Consider the following 21359-nt stretch of genomic DNA (forward strand, 5'->3'; position numbering starts at 1 on the left):
AGGTATTTTCGGTCATATAGAAGCCCATGGGCGGCATATTTTTAGCAGTAATTTGCCTCTCGCTGGCTAAGTCCGCATACGTTTGGCTATATGCTTCAATGAGCTTCTTATTTTGTGAAAAGAAAAGTATTGGCATATTGATTCAGTGCATATACCATACAATACGAGCTTGCTAACGGTCTTATTTTGCTGGAATAAACAATGCGTGCCTGTCATGTGCATGACTGGTAAATGCTCAGGAAAGCCAAGCTTAGGAGTAAAAATTGGAGAGGACGTTGACTACATTCTTAGCACTGCGAAAGCATGGATTTGTGCTACGTCGAAATCGATGAGCGGGCAGTCCCGCGGAGCGGAGCGCTCGCGCAAGGATAGCTCCGAACAGACAAGGGAACAGACAACGGTTGGGTTTGCTCGGGGTTGGTACCCATCGGATCAGTGTTCGTGCTTACGCACTATCAGTAACCCGTGTTAACAAGTAATAGCCTGAACTTTTTAGAGCGTAAGCAATAATCCGATGGGTACCAACGCTGAGAAGAATCGTGCGTTGTCTCTTGGCATATGGCCTAGAGCGAGCGCTTCGTACCGGGACCCTGCCGGTCTTCACCATTTTCTACGTGGCACTAGTCAGCTGCGTTCCACATGTCACCGGGTTACTCCGAGAAGGCTACGGCTATAGACGTTGCTTAAAATACTGAAATATAGACGGAGAATTAAATCAGAAACCTTCTGCGTGCCCGAGTTAAGTCAAAATGCATGCAAATTTGAAGCATAGTTTCAACGAGAACAACAAAACATTAAAAAGGTGTGCTTTCGCACTGCATTCGAATCTTGTAAACATTCTCGAAATAATTTCCTCTCAGGCTGCTCTGAGAACCTATGGATCTACAAGCGTTTTCCGTGCAAGCAGGCTGTGCGGCACCATTGTTAATGCGCGAGAGCCTTTTCCCCAGGCCTCACCTCCAGGCTCTCGACGGTGCTCGAAGATGCCCTACGCGACTTTACGTCGTGCACCTGGAAAAAGATAATTAATACATCACTTCGGGGAGCCATGAGAAAAGTATTTACCACTGTAAAACGCAGTCTGGAAGCCAGTGAGACCGGAACTGTGTTCGCCCTTACATCACCTGCTGCAATAAACACTATAAAGCCCCTATGCCTCCGCAGTAATTGCGTTTTATGCCGAATGCCCACTTGAGAATCGTTTGAATATCGTTTCCGCAATGGTATTGCCGAAGATTTTGCGGTATTCAAAATGCGAAAAGTCTGTTTAAGCTAGAAAGAGAGAGAGAGAGAGAGAGTTAAATGAATTACCTCTCCACTTCCCTTTCGTTCCACAGGTTGCTCGTCGTCCGGAACGTCTGGGGCCTGCAGGGAACCAAAGCTTTCAGCTGCGTTTGCACAAGGAAATCCCATAAGCCATAGTCACCCATATAGCATACAATATTTTAATTACACCTTACACCGAAGGAATGCTATCAGCACGAAAAGATAAACAAAATGCAAGCACTTTGAGACATTACCTACAACTGAACCAGGTGACCTGCCTCTGTAAAAGCAGCAGCACCACAGAAACAAGCGGAGGCGTTAAAAGGATACAGCTCTCTCACCGTTCTCGTCGCGTTTGCAGGTAAGTATTTTCAGTCACATAAGAGGCCATGGCGAGCAAATTTTTAGCAGACATTTGCCTTTAACGAGCTCCCAGTTTTGTGAAAAGGAAAGTATTGGCTATATTCATTCAGTGCTAACCACCGAATGCTCACCTACTCGCGTTCTCATTTTGATTTTGCTGGAAGAAACACTGCGTGCATGCAATGTGTCCGAGTAGTTAACGCTAAGTAAACTCAACCTTAGGAGCAATGCAGAGAGTTAAAGCAGCTGGTGAGTATCAGGTAACAGCAGACCTGCTTAAGGAAGGAGGAGAGAGTGTGCTAGAAAAACTAGCCATCCTATCTACGCAATTACTTCATGACTTCGAGCGTACCAGAAGCTTGGAAGAGCGCTAACATTATCTTAATTCATAAGAAAGGAGGCATCAAGGACTTGAAAAATTACAGACCGATCAGCCTACCGTCCGTTGCATACAACGGTATTTACTAAGGTAATCGCTAATAAAGCCAGGATAGCTTTTGACTTCCATCAGCCAAATCATCAGGAAAGCTTTCGCAAAAGATACTCGAATATAGACCATATTCACACTACCAATTAGTTGATAGAGAAACGCGCAGAATATAACCACCCCTATACATAGATTTCAATGATTACGACAAATCATTTGACCCAGTGGACACCTCTGCAGTCAGCAGGCATTGCGGAATTAGGGCGTAGAAGAGTCTTCATATCAAAATATTGGAGGATATTTAACGACTACTCCGCTACCATAGTCCTCCATAGAGTTAGCAATAAAATTCTAAGATTGGGTGTCAGCCAGGGAGCCACGATCACGCCAATGCTATTTACCGCCTCTTTACAGGAGGTGTTTCGAGGCCTGGACTGGGAATAGTTGGGGATAAGAGTTAGTGTAGAATACCTAAGTAACTGTGATTCGCGTATGACATAGCCTTTCTAAGTAACTCAGCAGATGAACTGCAAAGCATGATCAATGTATTAGACAGGGAGAGCAGAACAGTGGGTCTAAAAATTAGAATGCAGAAAACCAAAGTATTCTTCAAAAGACCCGCAAGGCAACAGCAGTTCGCAATTGGTAGTAAGGTGCTGAAAGTGCTAAGGGAATGCGTATACTTAGGGCAGGCACCGACCGCTGATCCGGATCATGCAAGGGGAAATAACTAGAAGAGTAAGAATCGGGTGGAGCGCATATGGCAGGTTCTCTCAGATCATGAATGGCACTTTACCAACATCCCTCAAGAGAATAGAGTACAACAGCTGTATCTCACCGGTACTCACCTATGGGGCAGAAACGTGGAGGCTAACAAAGAGGGTTCAGCTTAAGTTAAGGACAACGCAGCCAGCTATCGAAAGCAAAATGATAGGTGTAACGTTAAGAGACCGGAAGCGGGCGGAGTGGCTGAGGGAGCAAAAGCTAGTTAATTACATCCTAGTCGAAATCAAGAGCAATAAATGGACTTGCGCAGGGCACGTAATGCGAAGGGAAGACAACTTCTTGTCCTTTAGGGTAACGTGGTCGATTCCAAGGAAGGCAAGCCTTGTAGAGGGCTGCAGATAGTTAGGTGGGCGGACGAGACAGAGGTTTCCGGGGATATGGTGGCCGTAACTTGCAAAGGACAGCTTTAATCGGAGAAACATGAAAGAGGGACTTGCACCTGCAGTGGGCGAAGTCAGGCTGATGGTGATGATGAAACCCAAGCTTAGATGTAAAAACTGCTGAGAATGTTTACCATATTCGAATCAGTGCGTAAGCACGGATTTGTGCTACGTAGAAGAAGACTAAGACCGGGCAGTGCCATGGGACAGAGCGCTCGCGCTAAGCCAGCTGGGAGCAGACAATGCACGAGTCTGCTCGGGGTTGGTACTCATCGGATTAGTGCTTGCGGACCCCGTAATAAAAAGTAATAGCCTGTACTTTTTAGTGCGTCAGCACTAATCAGATGGGTACCAACCCCGAGCAGACTCGCGCGTTGTCTGTTCGCGTTAGGCCTAAAGCGAGCGCTCCGTCCCGCGACCCTGCCCGCTCTTCGTCATTAAGCGTAGAAAGTTGGGCTAGTTGGTTGGTAGTACTATTGTGATACATTCCAGCGGCTAGAAAGACAGGGACGAAGGTAGACGAGACAGGACGAACGCCGGACTTCAACTTGAAGTCCGGCGTTCGTCCTGTCTCGTCTACCTTCGTCCCTGTCTTTCTAGCCGCTGTAATGTATCACAATAGCGCTCTTCGTCGTTTTCTACGTGGCACTAATAAGCTACGTTTCACCTATCCGTTATCTCGTAACCATGAGACAGCCCTCTCCTCGCCGGGTCCCTCCGGGAGGCGACGGTAAGACGCTGTTTAAAAGCGTGAAATATAGACGTAGAAATAAATCAACTATCCTATCTGCGCCTAAATTACGTCAAAATGCCTGTTAATTCGAGGCTTATTTTGAATTAGAAACACAAAACATTCAAAAGGTGTGCTCACGCACTGTATTCGAATGTTGTAAACATTCTCTGTATTTTTTTTTTCAGAAATACTTCCTCGCAGCCTGCTCTCAGAATCGATGGATATACAAGCGTTTACAGCGCAAGCAGGATGAGCGGCAGCAGTGTTAAATCATGAGAGGAAGCTTTTCACAAGAAATCACCTCCAGGCTCTCCACGGTGCTCGAAGATGACCTCCGTGGTTGGACCTGGTACAAATACATAGCACATGAAAAGAAAACTATCACATCAATTCGGGCGCACGCAAAAATGTATTTATCATTTAAAAATGCAGTCTGGAGACCAGTGGGGCTAAAAATTCGTTCGCCTTTAGATAACCCACTCTAATCAGGAGTAAAAAGCACTGCAAACTACGTCCTTTTCTGCTTCACATGTCCACTACCTTGCTTTCAAGCGCAGTGCAAAGAAGTACAGCCGAGCCGCAGCTCTATAAAACCGGATGTCGTCTTCCTCCCTCCTTTAAGAGAGCGCTGAGTGTGCACGGCTTTAAATAGTTTCGAGAAGTTCTGCAAAAGCGCTATGGTCAGCGCTATATTGTAAATTTCATGGCACCGGCGGTTCATAGAAAATCATGCACCGATTCCTACCGTCGTAACATATTCATTAATTTCGTTTTATTTTATTACCTTAAAAATATACTGATGGTCACAAACGGTGGGTGATGTGGCGCTAACACAACGAAACAGAATTTTGAAGCTAGGCGAGTTTGACCTGTGTGCAGGTGCGTCTTCCTTGTCCGTGTTTTAGCGCGAAATCATTCATACGGTCACCAACAACGACCAAGAATTTTGTCACCGTACAAGTACGTTCGTTCACCGTACGTACCCACGTACATACGTACAATCTTAAGCTGTTGCCTAGCAACCCGAGTTACCATCTGAGCTTACCCTAGTTGCTCGGGTAAGCTCGCGTAAGTGCGGAGCAGCGTCGCGCCATCTGCAAGCGAGGTTGGTCGGGAAGAGCAACATGGTTTCCACGATCTGTACTGGTTGCTGTGATAGAAACAGCCACCTGCCAGTGCAGTGGCGTATCTGTCAACTGCTACGCCACTGCATCGGTAGTGGCATGGGGACTGGCTGCCATTTACGTATGTTAAGTTGAGAGTGACAAATTGTGCACATATGGCCATTAAACCACTTAAGTTAACCCGTCATACCCTTACGGCGGCGCTTAAGTGCCCCCTCTCCTCCCCTTATATTGAAGAATGAACACTCGGTTTCGCACGTGTACTAGGTTGGTTGGTTTATGGGGTTTAACGTCCCAAAGCGACTAAGGCTATGAGAGACGCCGTAGTGGAGGGCTCCGGAAATTTCGACCACCTGGGGTTCTTTAACGTGCACTGACATCGCACAGTACACGGGCCTCTAGAATTTCTCCTCCAAAGAAATTCCAGCCGCCGCGGCCGGGATCGAACCCGCGTCTTTTGGGTTAGCAGCCGAGCACCATAGCCACTGACCCACCGCGGCGGCGCACGTGTACTAGGTGGAGCTACGTTGAATGCCTACCATTTTTTATTGCGTAAGCAATACTGCGCCAGCTTTCGAGCCGTCGCGTAGGGCCCTAGCGGTGGCCACGGTTGACCTTGAACAGCGTTGCTTCAGGCGCGCTCTGCCAGATGGCAGCGCCGTGGGCGCTGCCATCTGGCCATTAATTTAGAGATAGGGCAGTTAGGCCTCGAGAAAGGTTTTGAAGTGGTAGACATAAACAAGGAAGTGCACAGAGCAGGTTCGGGCAGAGACTTTGGACGAGATGGCATCCATTCCAGTGGAAGGGTAGGAGAAGAGATAGGCTGGCGCCTGGGAGGCCGAGCGGTAGCTTTTTTAGGGGTCCACGGTGGCTCAGGGCGTAGGGGTAGGTAGAAGCGATGTAGTAAATGTAACAATGGCGGCTGAGCCCAACAAAATGGCAACTAGGAGGCCCAGAAGGAAAACTACGAAAAAGAAATTTAACGCCAGGATCAGTTACATAAACATACAAGGGGGTAGAAAGAGAGCGAAATGGCTAGAAATAGAACAGCAGTTAAAGGACGAAGCAGTAGGTGTGTACGCTCTATGCGAGACACATCTGAGGGATCTAAAAGAACCACCTTTAATCGATGGCTATATCTGGGAAGGGTGCAACAGAACAACAACGGAGAAGAAGGAAGGAGGAGTAGGTATGCTGATACATCAAGGAACAAATTGGCAAAGAATAAAATCAACTTGCAAAGAACATGTCTGGGTATCAGGTACAATTGCTGGCAAAAGGACATGGCTAGGGGTAGTTTATTTAGGGACCGGGGACAAATGCAGGCAAGAAAACAAGGATCTAGTTAAGTGCCTCAATGACGATATAAAGCAGATTGGAGGCGGTGTCGATATTATTTTGCTTGGATACATGAACGGCCACATCGAGGATCTGGATGGATACACAGATTGTAACGGGAAGTGAATGCTAGACTTGTGAGCGGCACAACCTAGTTATTGTCAACAGAGAAACTAAATGTGAGGGACAAATCACGTGGGAATCCCGTAACAGGCAAACAACCATTGACTACCGTCTAATGTCGCAGGGCATCTATAGCAAGCTCGCAATAATGGAAATAGACGAAGAGGGGAAGTACAGCCTAGGAAGTGATCATAAACGTATTAGTCTACAGTTGGGAGCCCTAGTCAAAAGAGAAATGCAGCGAAGTCAAAAAGACAACGCAAAATTAAACGATGAACAAATAGCGCTAATATCAGCCGAAATAGAAGAAGTAATCGAGAAACGCCCCATGGAAAAGTGGGATTATAATCAGTTGGAACTGCTCATCGCTACAAAAATGAAACAAGTGAAAGGAGTAAACCGCTGGAGAGGAAAGAGGAAGCCACGAAGCTGGTGGAATATGGAAATTAAGGAGGCCATCGAACAACGACGGTTGGCTTCAAGGGAACACAGAGAAGCAAAGAAGGCGCAGTTATCTGAAGAGGAAATAGGCGAAAAATGGGAATCTTATCGACAAAAGAAACAGCAAGTTCAGGTCCTAGTCCAGGCTAAAATGAAGCAGTCCTCTGATAAATGGCTGGCTGTCGTTCACGAGGCAAATAAAGGGGGGCCAAGAAAATTCTGGAACCATATAAGCTGGTTGGGAAAAACAAATAAAAGAACCAGGAACAGATTATAGATGCTGAGGGAAAATGTTTAGAGGGAGACGATGCTGTGAACTACATCACATCATTTATACCTGCGTCTTTTAGCAACGACAATGGGGTAATCTCCCCAAGTGAGGCGGCAACACAGGACAGCACAATAGAGAACAGCTTAGAACTGACTAGTCTTAACTGGGAAACGGCGGAAGCGAATATTCCTAAAACCACATCCGCAGGGATAGACGAAATTCCAATTAAGCTGATTAATGAACTTGGCCCAAGAAGCAAGGAAGCGCTGATAAAAGCATTGGAGACAGTCATAACGAATCAGCAAATTCCGTATAGCTGGAGGCAGAGTAAAACGGTTTGGTTTGGTTTATGGGGTTTAACGTCCCAAAGCGACTAAGGCTATGAGAGACGCCGTAGTGGAGGGCTCCGGAAATTTCGACCTCCTGGGGTTCTTTAATGTGCACTGAATTTGATTTATAAAGGGAAAGGAGATAAGATGAACATCAAATCCTACCGTCCGATTACGATAACGTCTGTTATGTACAGCCGGTCAAATCTTTTGCTGGCGTGAGCGACAGCGGCGTTTTCCATGCTCCTGCAGCCTATGACGGCGCAAACTTGCTAAAACCTCAAATTTAAGCAAATGCTCACTAAACCTCTGCTTATTATTGAGCTTTCCCCAAGTCTGCTTCGTCACAAAGCGCACGAGCGCCGAAAAAGCGGCCGTCGCGCACGCCAGCTAAAGACTTGGCCGCCTGTACAGGCTGGCAAGGCAGGCGGTGAAATTAAAAATGCAGGAAGGTAATCGGATACTCGGAGAACTTCAGAATCGGCTCAGAAGGGGTAGGCGTTTAGATGATAGCCTGTTCGTGCTTACCCAATGCATAGAAATAGCTAAGGCGGAAAACAGACCTCTGTTTTTAGCCTTTCTGGACATAAGCGGTGCATACGATAACGTGAACAGAGAACTCCTGTGGAGCATATTGAAAGATTTAGGTATCGGTCATGAGGTAATTGATTTTCTGCAGGAAATCTACCGAGATAATGAAGCTGAAATTACATGGGAAGGAAAAAAAGTACCACAACTATGGGGTGCACAAAGGATTAAGACAAGGTTGTCCTCTATCACCGCTGCTGTTCATGCTTTACGTGATAAATATGGAAAGAAGGCTAGAAGAAAGCAATCTAGGTTATAATCTGACGTACAGATTAGGCGGAAATGTAGTTGAGCAGCGACTCCCGGGTTTAATGTATGCGGACGATATTGTACTGTTAGCAGATAGCCAGGAAGATTTACAAACTTTGGTTAATTGCTTGTGGAGACGAAGGAGACGCTCTAGGATTCACTTTTAGCGCAACTAAATCAGGTGTGATGATTTTTAACGATACAACTGACCAGGTGCTTACAATACAAGGCCACGAAATACCCAAAGTGGCCGAATACAAATGCTTGGGGATATGGCTAAACGAAGGGCACATATACACGGAAAAGCACGAACAGGCTCTTAGGGCAAAAGGACGAAAAGACGCCGGGATAATGAAACATAGGGCATTATGGGGGTACAAATATGAAGTACTAAGAGGTATTTGGAAAGGAATAATGGTGCCGGGACTTACTTTCGGTAATGCGGTTCTGTGCTTAAGGGCAGAATTTCAGTCGAGATTAGACGTAAATCAGAGAGCTGTTGGAAGACTAGCACTAGGTGCCCACGGCAAAACCACAAACGAGGAAGTACAAGGGGATATGGGCTGGGCATCTTTCGAAGCACGGGAAGCTAAGAGTAAAATACTATATGAAGAACGCCTGAGGAAATTGGACGATAACAGGTGGCAGCTAAGGTATTTAAATATTTATACAGAAAGAGCGTTGACTCACAGTGGCGGAAAAGAACTAGAAAACTAACCAGTAAGTATGCAGCTCATGAGGACGCAGAAAGAAAGAGCTTTAAACGACAGGTTAAAAACGCGGAAGTTAAAAATTGGATGAATTCAATGGAAAAGAAACATAGTGTAGAACTATATCGATACTGGAAAAGGCAGATCAGGAAAGAATTTTTCTATGATAACTCAAGAGGCAGTGCCCTACTTTTTGAAGCTAGGTCAGGGTGTCTTAGAACGCGCAGCTACAAAAAGAAATTTAACAAAGAAGATGACACATGTGAGGTGTGTGGTAGATCTGTGGAAACAATTGAACACCTCATAATCAAATGTGATGGTATCCATCCGGATGTCGATGCAGGCGCAGTCACTCTTCCTGAGGCCCTAGGGTATAAAGATAGCAATGGTCATGTAAATAACTCTGCCGTGGAAGTTAGCAAAAAGCGATTGGAGGATTGGTGGCTGAAAAGCAGAGATGTGGCATAAGGTTAGAATTGTAGGAAACCGTAGGTAAAGATGATGGCGATTCTTAATGAGAATTGCTAACACAGTAAACAAAAAAATTTAAAAAAAAGAGAAGCTGAGCATGGTGGCAATTGCAACCACCCCGTTTCAAAGGGGGCGCTCCTATCCATCCATCCATCCATCCGCGCGGCAGCGGCGCCGAGCAGTTTTCTCTGTCTACTACAGATGGCGCCACTAGGAGGTCCGCCACTTCTGGGTTTCGAAGCCGGCGTTAACAGCATTGGCGCGCAGTGCATCGATGGCATTCGAATGATATCGGTTAAGCAGTTAGCTTCATTTCTAGTCAGACCACATAAATAAAAAAATGGCTGAGGCTTAACTTGGTTAAGCCTGGAGAATGCGAAGCATCATCGTGTCGCGTAATTTGGAGGCGCACAACCACAGCGACGGCGCGAGGTGGGCCCCTGTTTCTCCACTGTCGTGACGTCATCGTGTCACGTGGTGTGACGTCATGTATCACGTGATTTGGAGGCGCACAACCACAGCGACGGCGCGAGGTGGGCCCCCGTTTCTCCACTGTCGTGACGTCATCGTGTGACGGGGTGTGGCGTCATGTATCACGTGATTTGAAGGTGCACAACCACAGCGACGGCGCGAGGTGGGCCCCCGTTTCTCTACTGTCGTGACGTCATCGTGTCACGTGGTGTGACGTCATGTATCACGTGATTTGGAGGCGCATAACCACGGTGAAGGGCTGAAGTGGTAGCTAAAATAGTATGCTTCGCATAAAAATATCGAGTAGAAAATTGGTCGAGCTGGGTAATCGAACGAGGGTCTCCGGAGTGAGAAAAGAGCACGCTAACCACTCCGCCATGCCAGCTCGATAGTTTGGAAGGAACAAAGGCGCGTCTATAGTGAACACGGTGTCTTCGTTCACTCCCATCTTCCCCCCTTCCCGTTACGGCGAGGTACAGGTGTCCACCTAGATATGCGAGACAGACACATTTCCTTTCCTCAAAAACCAATTTGCCGACGAGGGCGTACAGCCGAACAGCCGATGGCGTTCTGTGGACTTCCTGGCAGCGTGGCGCAATGGTCACGTGACCAAATATGGTGGCGCCCATGCTCCCGCGCTGTAAAGCGTCTATAAATGCGCGCTTGCCTTGGCGTGAATGCTTTGCTATGCAGTCCTCTAAGGAGAAGTGACAACGACAGGAAGAAGCGAGAAAGCGACAACGTCCACAAGAGACGCCAGAACAGCGTGGACAACGTCTTGCAAAGCGTCGTGCTTAGGATGCAGCTCGGCGGCAACGTTCTACCTCGCAGAGTGGTTCCACGTCATCGGTCACAATGAATCTGAACACCTGATGCTCAGGAACGCCGCAATGCTACCAGGCGAAGTTAACGCGCCGAAGGATCACCAGAATAGCACGCACACCATTGCTTACGCAATTTACCCGGTTTAAACAGAGCTATACCACTGCCAATTTTTTTTTCTTCCTTCAAAAAGCAACGACAAAAGGTGACTGGTGACAGCTTCGGAACATGTGGATGAGTACGTGACGGCAGCAGTGAACTATAAGTATCAGATGGAACGCGAACAAGTGGACTGTAATGCCAACAAAAAACAGAAACGTACTTGCTTCTTGAAAGCAAATACAAGCCACGTTGATTAACACTTCTGTGAAGGCTTCGTGCCTCCTCATTCGATAACTTTCGCTGGTATTGCTGACTGCTTTGCTGGATAGGATCTTTTCATACTGCTGCTAGTGTTTCAAGTGACTTGTTTGTGTTTTATATGCTGCTGATGGTAGCTAGAAAAGCCATTGCAGTCTGCCATCACACACACAATAGCAGAGCTAAGATGGGACCGTAGCTGCAGGACTGTTTAACATGTTCACAAACGAAATTATATATGCGGGTTGGCGCTAGATTTTAAGGTATTCAAACAAGAAAAATAAGGAAAAAGTTATATAATAGATAAAGGCTGGTCATATAGCGTTAATGGCGGACCTGTAATAAACCGGATTCAACTTTCAGGACGAAAGAACCTGTTCACACTGCTTCGTAGTGATTAAAGAAAATCTATTAACGCTACGAGCACGAAGTATCAACTGAAAATGTTATTTTATAAACGAGTCCCTCTGTAGACCCTGGCCGGCGAGAAAAGATCATCTTCACTGGCCACTGCACTAGAGTAGCACGTCGTCACCGCAGCCAAACACTCTTAGTGCATGGATTCAGACCAAGTGGTCTCAAGTGCCGTCCGTAATTTTTTTCTGCTTGCGTACGGCTTCCATGGTAGTGGGGTGTCCGCGTAGTTGGGCGTTGGTCTTCGGCCTCAGACGCCGTCAGCCGCGTCCAAGCTTTTCTACGCAGCGTTTTTATTAAACGCTCCTTCATTACTTCATCTCGCCTACCACCCACGTCGAGCCTCTAGCACTGAGGACTTCCTCCTGGGCCTCTTCGAAGATTCGCATTCCTGCCTTGTGCAGTGGGGGTGCGGACACGTGTTGAATGCTAACCTTTTTTGTGAAGGTGGAGATGATTCAGCAGTCTACAAAGGCTAACTTGTTTAGGTCGCCGCGGTGGCTCAGTGGTTACGGCGCTCGGCTGCTGACCGGAAATACGCGGGTTCGATCCCAGCCACGGCGGTCGAATTTCGATGGAGGCGAAATTCTAGAGGCCCGTGGACTGTGCGATGTCAGTGCACGTTGAAGAACCCCAGGTGGTCGAAATTTCAGGAGCCCTACACTACGGCGTCCCTCATAGCCTGAGTCGCTTTGGGACGTTAAACCCCCATAAACCATATACCATAAAACAACACAAGGTATTTCCCCCCGGAACAGTTTGACAGCGGCAGGCTGCAAAAGTTTGAGCTCAACAAGTAGAACTGAAAAGTTGTAATTGTGTGCGGAAAGGCACGCAGGGTATGGAAATCTTGGTGAGCGGTCCCGCGGCGAAAAGAAATTACGCACTCAGGTGAAGCAGGAGGAGCGTCATCTTAGGAACACGTTCTAGCGACACCCTGTTCTTTTTTTCTTTCGAGCATTCCAAATGCTTCTTACCTTATCGGCGCTGAGAGGGGACTCCTTCGTCGAAACATAATCGGACGCAACCTGCTCGGATGCCATCTTCCTTTCTTTGTCTTCGTCAACTACAGCTTACCAATATTTTTGCCTACAGCGGTAACAGTGCGTTATGCTATGAACTAAAATAATTTTTAAACAATGTGTGAAGTCGCTCTGGCAATTCTTCCACATTTCTCTCTCTTTTTCTCGTATTCAGTGCCTGTCTTTTAAGTTCCACAAGTCCATCTTAGGCTACGCGCTTCGAGGTGCGCGAAGGAGGTAAAATAAGAAGACAGCATCCTTTCATGTGCCATCAAGACGTTGATCAAGACTGAGGACAACAGTATCATCATCCTCAATACGAGCAGAGGCCAGCAATGACCTTTTTTTTTCCTTCTTCTAGAGTATCAGCAATGGCAATCTCACCTGTTTGATTTTGCCATCGCACGGCTGTTTTGTCCCTTTTTGTGAATAAAATCTAGTCTGACTTTCCCCTTTTTGCACCGGTTATGTGCTAAATTCGTACTATTGGTAACTTTTTGTCGTCCAGTTGCCGCGCCTTCGTTTTATAAACGCGGATTCTATCCGCGTTTAAGGAGCCCTTCCGGTGAGTGTCGTCAAGCGATTCTCCTCGTGACCGATCTCTTGGACCTGCTAGAGTGAAATCGCAGGGGGTGGCAGATGCAGTGCACAACAGCGTTATTGGCCGGAAGGCCACATTTCAGAGGCATCTGCCGCTTCATTCTCGACTTGTATCCGACTACAGCTATTCCGCTTCAATTACTTCGCCTAGGTTCGTCTTCTGCAGATTTTCCTTCCCTTGTGGCTTCTACAGTTCGACACAGAAAAAGGCATGAGTTCGCTATCGTGTATGGCTTTCCTCTACAGTCGAGATAGCTGTTGTTGTTGTTAACCACGCACAATGGCAGCTGTTGTTGTTGTTCACCTCGTAGAATGGCGCATACCCACACAGGGGGATCGGCCAAGAAGAGGGGTGCATAAAAGTTTTGTGATGAATTTTTTTCGTGGGAGGGGGGGCGGAATAAATTAATCTATCAGTCAATTAATTAATTTAATAAAAGAATGCTGGGGAAGACAAAAGTCAACAGAAAGCAGAATGAACAAAAAGAAACGGGAAATGCATAACAAATGGAGATGGACACTGAGATTTGTAGCAGAGGGATTTTAAGAAAAAAGGTAATAATAGTAACAGGGAAAACAAGATAATGATTGATAGAAAAAAATGTTAGCAAGGTAACAGATTAGATTCCAGTAAAAAATTTTGAATGGCGGTAAAAACAGACCTGTGGTTGTATTCAAGAATGGTGGCGCCAAACGACAATATGATCGGGTTACTCAAACTAAGGCCAAGCTGTTGCAGTCGTTGCTCTAAAAACCGTCGTCTCATCATGGTAAAGCGGCGACAAACCAACCAGAAATGGTCCATTGATTCTTGTTCACCACAGAATGCGTAGACGGGAGAAAGCGACCAAACAGACCTGTGCAAATAAAAATTTAAGCGTGGGATCCGGCAGCACAGCCTAGTTAGAGAGACCTTAAGCTGTCGTGAATGACATGATTTCCTGCTCCACGAATACTTAAGATGCAAAAAATCATCAGATCTCAGAATTGATCCAGATGTCATGCTTAACAAAATACTTCTCCGAAAACTCGCTGCTGTGATGTACGCTGTAGCCGGGAGGATAGGTAGCACGGGGCCATTGAGGGACGCCTTTGCCAGGCTGTCAGCCACTTCATTGACTGTCACACTGCTATGACATGGTACCTATATCATATGTAAAAGGCTCAAATGCGGAGGGAATAATGATAAGAAGGTGTTGAGGATCGGAGAATTCATAGAAAAAGCAAGGGACGAGCACGAAGAAAAGGAGTAATGACAGCCACTGCAGAGAAAGATGGGTCTAGTTTGCGAAGAGCAAGCACCATCGACAGAAACTCCGCTTGGAAAATCGGGGTGAAATCTGGAAGACGCACAGAAAAAGATCAATCTAGAAGCGGGCAATATATTCCCACCCCCGCCTTTTCATCGCATTGCGAGGCGTCAGTAGCAATTGTGATGGTAACAGGTAGGCTTTGTAAATGGTCTTCTAATAATCCATTTACAATGCTTGATGGTAAATGCTTTGCATTCTTCGGGAAAATGTCATCATAGACAATTTTTTACCCATTGTTCTGTGTAGGAAGTATGTTACACAGGAGTACATTTAAAGGTTCAAGTAAATTTTGTACTGCAGTACTACCTGCAGGGTATGAAATCAAGGCCAGTGGACTCCAAAAAAGGAGGTCGGCTGGCAACAAAAAAGACACAAGGAACGGTGGAAACTTGAGTCATATATCGTGAGGTACGTCTGAACAGTGAGAAATTTAAATCTAGATAATAAAGCTGGAATTCGAGCTTCAAGGTAAAGCACGTGTTAGCTACAAATTTAGGGAGGCCAAGGCACAACCGTAGAGCTTCCCGCTCTAAACAAAAGAGCGGGCGAATTTTGTAAGCACAGAACCAGAAAACAGCACAGATCCAAATTCTAACATTGGTGTAGGTATTAGCAGCGCACACGAAACAAGGACGGACAGAAAAGAGAACGAAACATAGCGCTGACTTTCAACTGAGCTTTATTGGAAAAATAAGCGACTTTTATACAAAGAATTTTTAACATGTGAATCAAAAGATGTCAAAACGTCCTACTACATGTGCCATCCAAAATCACTGATACTCTAGATAAAACCTGATAAAGAACGTTATTGATAACACTGAGGAATCCTGAGTGACATCCTTAGTGACATTTTTTTAGGCCATCTTGACAACATGTTGATGTGTCACCTGGCAGAGTTCAACGCCGTAAAAGTGTTCAGATATGTAGATGATTATTTAATTCTTTTTGATAATAGCAATGATTCTTTTCAGGCAGATGTAACGCAAGCATTGTTAGTCTTTCAGAGATTGTCCGAAGCACTCGAGTTAACGCATGAGCTGCCGACTAACGACACAATCCGGTTCCAAGATTTAAGTATCACATGTACGAGAGATCATATCTGCTGGACATACGATCCACGAGGCAAAAAAAGTGTCCTCCCGTTCAACTCGGCACATTCCAAACTAGTAAAACGTTCCATTATTAACCTGTGTTTTACAAGTGCCTTGCAAAAATCCTGTCCACATACCATGGAGCGCAGTTTTTATCAACAGACTGCGAGGTTGAAAGAAAGTGGTTATCCAGAGCAGATCATGGCTGAACAAAAGTAAAAGCAAGGGAAGTGTGAAAGCCTCGGCTGAGAGTGAACAGAAACAAAACTTGGTTGTAGTACCCTATTTGCACAGCATCTCCCACAATTTGAAACGGATAGGCAAAAAAGTGAAGTTTAGAATACTGTTTTCAGCCCCGGAAAAGCTGTCAAAGCTTTGCAAGCTTACTCAGACGTGTGGTACACCACGTGTGCAGTGCTCCAAAAAACACCGGACTTCATTTGTACCTTGTACTAAAGGTGTTGTGTATCAGATTCCGTTAAGCTGCGGGAAAGTTTATATAGGACAAACGGGCCGATGCCTTAACGACCGACTCCGAGAACACAACAATAATTATGACAATCTGCGCAAGAGAAACGTACGAGAAGGAAATTTCTCTGTGCACTGCAGCGAATGCAATAAGTGCATACCACGGTTCCCGGAAACCACGGTTTTAAGTAGAAGCAGCGATCAGACCACGAGGGAGATTATCGAGGCAAAAGCCACCGAACAGAAAGGGACATGTGCGTCAGCGCTGCGTCCATAGTGCTGGATAAAGAACTTGGATTCTTGCAGGCCGCAGGCGCGCACCCGTAAAGTTGGACACTCTTTAACGGGTGGGATAATATGGGTTTTATGCTGTTTTAGTTAATGTGTTTTTATGCCGTTTCATTCCTGTCTTTTGTTATTTTATTTTCTTTTACTTGTTTTTTGACAACGGGAGCCCATATACAGCTTCACCCTGCTTTTGCATTTTGGTATCAAAAATTTTTTTGACTGGGTTTTCCATTGTTGTATCTTCACCCTTGTTGTTCATGACACCCTTTAGAGGGTTTTAAGCGGCACGTATCTTAAGGAAAAAAAGGTGGGCGTTGCACAAATCTAACCCGTTTCATCTGATTGACCTCACATGTCTTCTCAGGATTCCTCAGTGTTATCAATAACGTTCTTTATCAGGTTTTATCTAGAGTATCAGTGATTTTGGATTGCACATGAAGTAGGACGTTTTGACATCTTCTTTGTCACATGTTAAAAATTCTTTGTTTAAAAGTCGCTTATTTTTCCAATAAAGCTGAGTTGAAAGTCAGCGCTGTGTTTCGTTCCCTTTTCTGTCCGTCCTTGTTTCGTGTGCGCTGCTAATACCTACAGCATGAAAAACCAACTAGCCCAAGAAAAGACGATTCTAACATTGGTAGGACGTACATAACATAAATCATTAGAAGTGCATCTCTCCGCATTCCAGGCCAGGGGTTACTTAATCTACGCAACACGCCCACAGCACGAGCCCCTTTCGCTGCAACATGGCCAATGTGAGAGCGCCATGTGAGGTTGTCGTCATAAATGACACCAATATATTTTAAATACTGAACTTGGGGAATAATTTGTCGCTGGTAAGTTAGAGACAGACAAACAGTATCTTGGAGTCGAAAAACAACGAAAGCGCATTTGTTAACATTTAAGGTGGGTCGTAGGCCACACCCAACTCTCAAGCAAGTTCAGGTACGATTGCAGACGCACGTAAAGAGATTGAATGTCAGGATCAGCCGAGAAAAATGCAATGTCGTCTGTATAGACGTACTACGTGCGAATTAGGTGATGGCTGGGAGTAGAGCTCAGTAGAATATTTACGAGTATGGGTGAAAGAATTGCCCCCTGAGGAGCACTTCTAGTTTGTTTATACCTTCCAGAGTTGACACCATGGAGTGTACAAAAAACTGCCTATTTTCTAGGAACGCAGATATCCAAGAAATTAAGTAGTGGGGAAACTGCAGAGTCTGCAGTCTTGGCAATAAAGTGGTGTGTTCCACACTTTCATAAGCTTTGGCTACATCTGATGTAACCAAAGCAGCATGCATTTTGTGCCGCCGCGCAAGTAGAATTCGACTGTGGAGGTCAACATGCGCATTCCCTATGGAACATTTTCGACGGAAACCAATTTCACAGTGACTGAGGATATTTTTACGGTCCACAAACTTCGAAACAGGTAGGAGCAAGACCCTTTCAATTAATTTAACCACATTGTATGTCAATGAAATCAGTCTAATATTTTCCAGAGAATAGCCGCCGCCATTATTTTTAGGTAAAGGAATCACTTTGGCGAGTTTCCATATAGGAGGAGTCCAAGCACGTTTGATGGAATAATGAGCTGCTTGGCTTAAGATTTCCATTTTTTTTCTTCTACATCTCACGTTCTAATCATTCATTGCTGTTCAAACTTTTCAATTCCCGCAAAATTTACTATCTCCTTCAATTGCTGATCTAACGCACATGAAGCTATCTCAATGTCTATTACAAAATTACCGAAGGCTCTTTAGTATACTTACGTGCTGTGAATACGAAAGCATGCACGTGGGGTGTTCGGCTGTGGCCATGGCGCACTACTCTATGCAGTGGTCTGCAAAGCTGATCTCTTCGCGCCGCCCCAATGGAATTTGATGAAGACGACAGTACAAAAACCCAGTGCGAGAGACTGGCAGTTTGGCGTGCGTTATGCATTTGCCGTTTTATTTCGGTGTTTCTTCTTTGGGTTTACTTCTCTTCCCCAACATTCCTTTTCTTTTCGTCCCATCTGATAAACTCTCTGTGTACCCCAATTCTTGGCCTAGCCCCCCTTTGTGGGCATGTGCCATTGTATGAGGATAACAGCAACAACAGCGTGCACCGTGTTGGGCTGGGTGGTGGCGTAGTGCTCTAATGAAGTGGCCAGCGAAACTGATCTGTTCGCGCATCTCTGGGTGTTCGAACACCCACAGATGCGCGAACAGAGATGCGCGAAGTTCGAAACCCACTTGGGGTTTCGAACACCCAGAGATGCGCAAACAGAGATGCGCGAAGTTCGAAACCAACTTGGGGTTTCGAACACCCACAGATGCGCGAACAGAGATGCGCGAAGTTCGAAACCAACTTGGGGTTTCGAACACCCAGAGATGCGCGAACAGAGATGCGCGAACAGAGATGCGCGAAGTTCGAAACCCACTTGGGGTTTCGAACTTCGGAAGAAATTTTATTTGAACGCGATAGCGTTAAGGCCCCCGCTGTGCAGAAAATTCGGCACCGTCCTCGGCGTCGATATCGGCGTTGTGAGCGAAAAGTTCCCCGAGTAGCAACCTGAGTCATGCGACCCTGTGACGTCATCCTCACCGCATTGTGAGCAAACTAACCGCCATTAATGACTGGTCGTGAGAAGCTGGCCACGAGCACCAACCTGGGTCGTACATGCCCCGCCGATGGCAGAACCTGCCATTGCAGGGCCATCGCTGAACCGCTGCACCACTGCGCCAGGTGTGGTATGAGGATTCGCAGGGATCTGAACAAACCCCGAAATTTTCTGAATGCTGCATCCCTCTTCCCCACTCTTTTCGGTTTTTTTTTTTCGCCAATGATATACAGACACAGCATCGTTATATTAAAACGTTTGGTTTGGTTTGGTTTATGGGGTTTGACGTCCCAAAGCGACTAAGGCTATGAGAGACGCCGTAGTGGAGGGCTCCGGAAATTTCGACCACCTGGGGTTCTTTAACGTGCACTGACATCGCACAGTACACGGGCCTCTAGAATTTCTCCTCCAAAGGAATTCTAGCCGCCGCGGCCGGGATCGAACCCACGTATTTCGGGTCAGCAGCCGAGCACCATAACCACTGAGCCACCGCGGCGGCTTATATTAAAACGTAAATACGAAAATAAGAAGAGTGTCGGTTTATTCTCGGAAAGATTGAAGTACTTTGTCACGGCTCCATAATAGGAAGGGCAAGTTATTGCAGAAAACAGTCACTCTTCGTCGCCATCGAACGACGTATGGCACTCCTTTTAATTGTAGGCCCATTTCCCCCAATTAAACATACTTATTCACGTCAGCCTACTTTTCCGTCTTTTGCATTCTCCTCAAATAATCATGAGCTATCGCGAAAATAAAAGGTATTTTTTTTAAAGCGCCTCTGCGGCCGGGTGCAGGTTCACATACATGCAGTGGCAGTTTTGACAAATGCTATTCGTCTGCAGTTGCTGCCTTTGTTGCGGAGCGGAAGCTTTTGTGTTGTTGTATATCATGTGAAAACAATGTAAATAGCAGCTATTTTTCGTAACAGTGTTTTTTGGGAGAAAATAAATGTTATTTACAAATCCTATGTGCACTCTTACATTTTATGTAAATATTATAGTGAACGGAATAACTAACCCTCGGGCTTTATTAACGCAAAAAAATACTAAGATGCTCTTTGGGCGCAGGCTCTCTTTCTTTTTATTTTTTTTCTGCGGCATATAACACACCCCGAAAAATATTTCTGGCCATACCACTGGCTGAGGCGAACATGTCGCTGCTACTCGCTCGGGAAGTTTATGCATCTTGAGGCCTTGTCGAACTTTGCAATGGGCTAACCGAAACCTTACTGAAAAACTAGCTCACAGCCCGAACATTTGACGAAGAAAGCGGTGAACTTCGCGATCGAGTGTGCCAGCTAGTGCCCCTAATCCAGTACATCGGACCTCAACGAGGCTACGGCTACAGCCATTGAAACCGACGTGAACCCGCTGCTCTTGTCCAGTCGGGACCGCTACGTGGAAAGCCTTGTTAATATCGCGAAAAATTTTGGTCAAAAACAGAGCGATACTGAATGTCTGTACCGGGCACCTATTTCCTGACACACGCACGTGCCCGACGGCGACTCTACCCACCTCGAGAGAGAGAGAGAGATTATAATGAATAAAAGAGAGGTCTGCCTGGTCTACTTACCTCGGTGTAATTACCATGTCTACCCGTTCTCGCCAACACAGGGATGACTCAGAATTGCTGCGCCTCATCGAGTACCTGGCAGGAACCGCTCCATCTCCGCCTCGAGTCTTCAAGGGCGGACTTCGTTTCGTTTGAGAGGCGGTGTCCTCTACAAGAACTACGGCTCCGCTGAAATTGTCCATCTGGGTACAATACCTATACAACGTTTCGTGACGAAGTTCTGCGTGCGTGCCACGACGATCTTTTTCTCTGCCACCTCAGGTTTTCCCGCACGTTGGCACGGATACGCCCACAGTACAACTGGCCCAGGGTTGCTCCACTTGTCCAACGCTACTTATGAACCTCCCGTAAGAATCAGCGGCGGAAGACGCCGCCGACTAAATCAGCCGTGCCTCTTCAGCCTATGGATCCCCCTAATCCCGTTTCAACAGCTCGGCATGCATGCACTTACTCGGCCCATTTCCGGTGCCTCGAATGGTTAACAGTGTATTACGAGTTCCGTTGACTGTCTCAGCAGCTACTCAGAGACCAAAGCCCTTCCCCGTGATAAGGCTTTCGAAATTGCACACTTCTTCATGCACGGCATTGTGCTATACGTCACGCTAACCCGATAGTCCTACTAACTGACAGGGGAACCGCGTTTATGTCGGCCCTTGCACACGAAATACTTCGACTCAGTGGCATCAACCATCGAAAAATAAGTCCCTACCATGCTCAAACAAATGGATTGACTGAGTGGT

At 46.2% G+C, this 21359-nt stretch overlaps 1 protein-coding gene across 1 annotated transcript in view; it reads right to left on the reverse strand.

Annotated features, from left to right (window-relative positions):
* LOC149370150 (neprilysin-3-like) overlaps positions 1–20713 on the reverse strand; it is a 105581-nt gene extending 84868 nt beyond the window's left edge. Inside the window, exons 1-3 of the mRNA XM_089576993.1 lie at positions 20695–20713; positions 1312–1388; positions 958–1011 (exon numbers count right to left, since the gene is read on the reverse strand). Coding sequence (XP_089433119.1) covers positions 958–1011; positions 1312–1388; positions 20695–20713 — 150 coding nt within the window. The remainder of the gene's footprint in view (positions 1–957; positions 1012–1311; positions 1389–20694) is intronic.
* Positions 20714–21359: the final 646 nt, after the last annotated feature.

Source organism: Amblyomma mixtum, chromosome 1 (genome assembly GCF_055824585.1).
Source record: "Amblyomma mixtum isolate Tamu chromosome 1, ASM5582458v1, whole genome shotgun sequence".
NCBI classification, from domain to species: Eukaryota; Metazoa; Arthropoda; class Arachnida; order Ixodida; family Ixodidae; genus Amblyomma; species Amblyomma mixtum.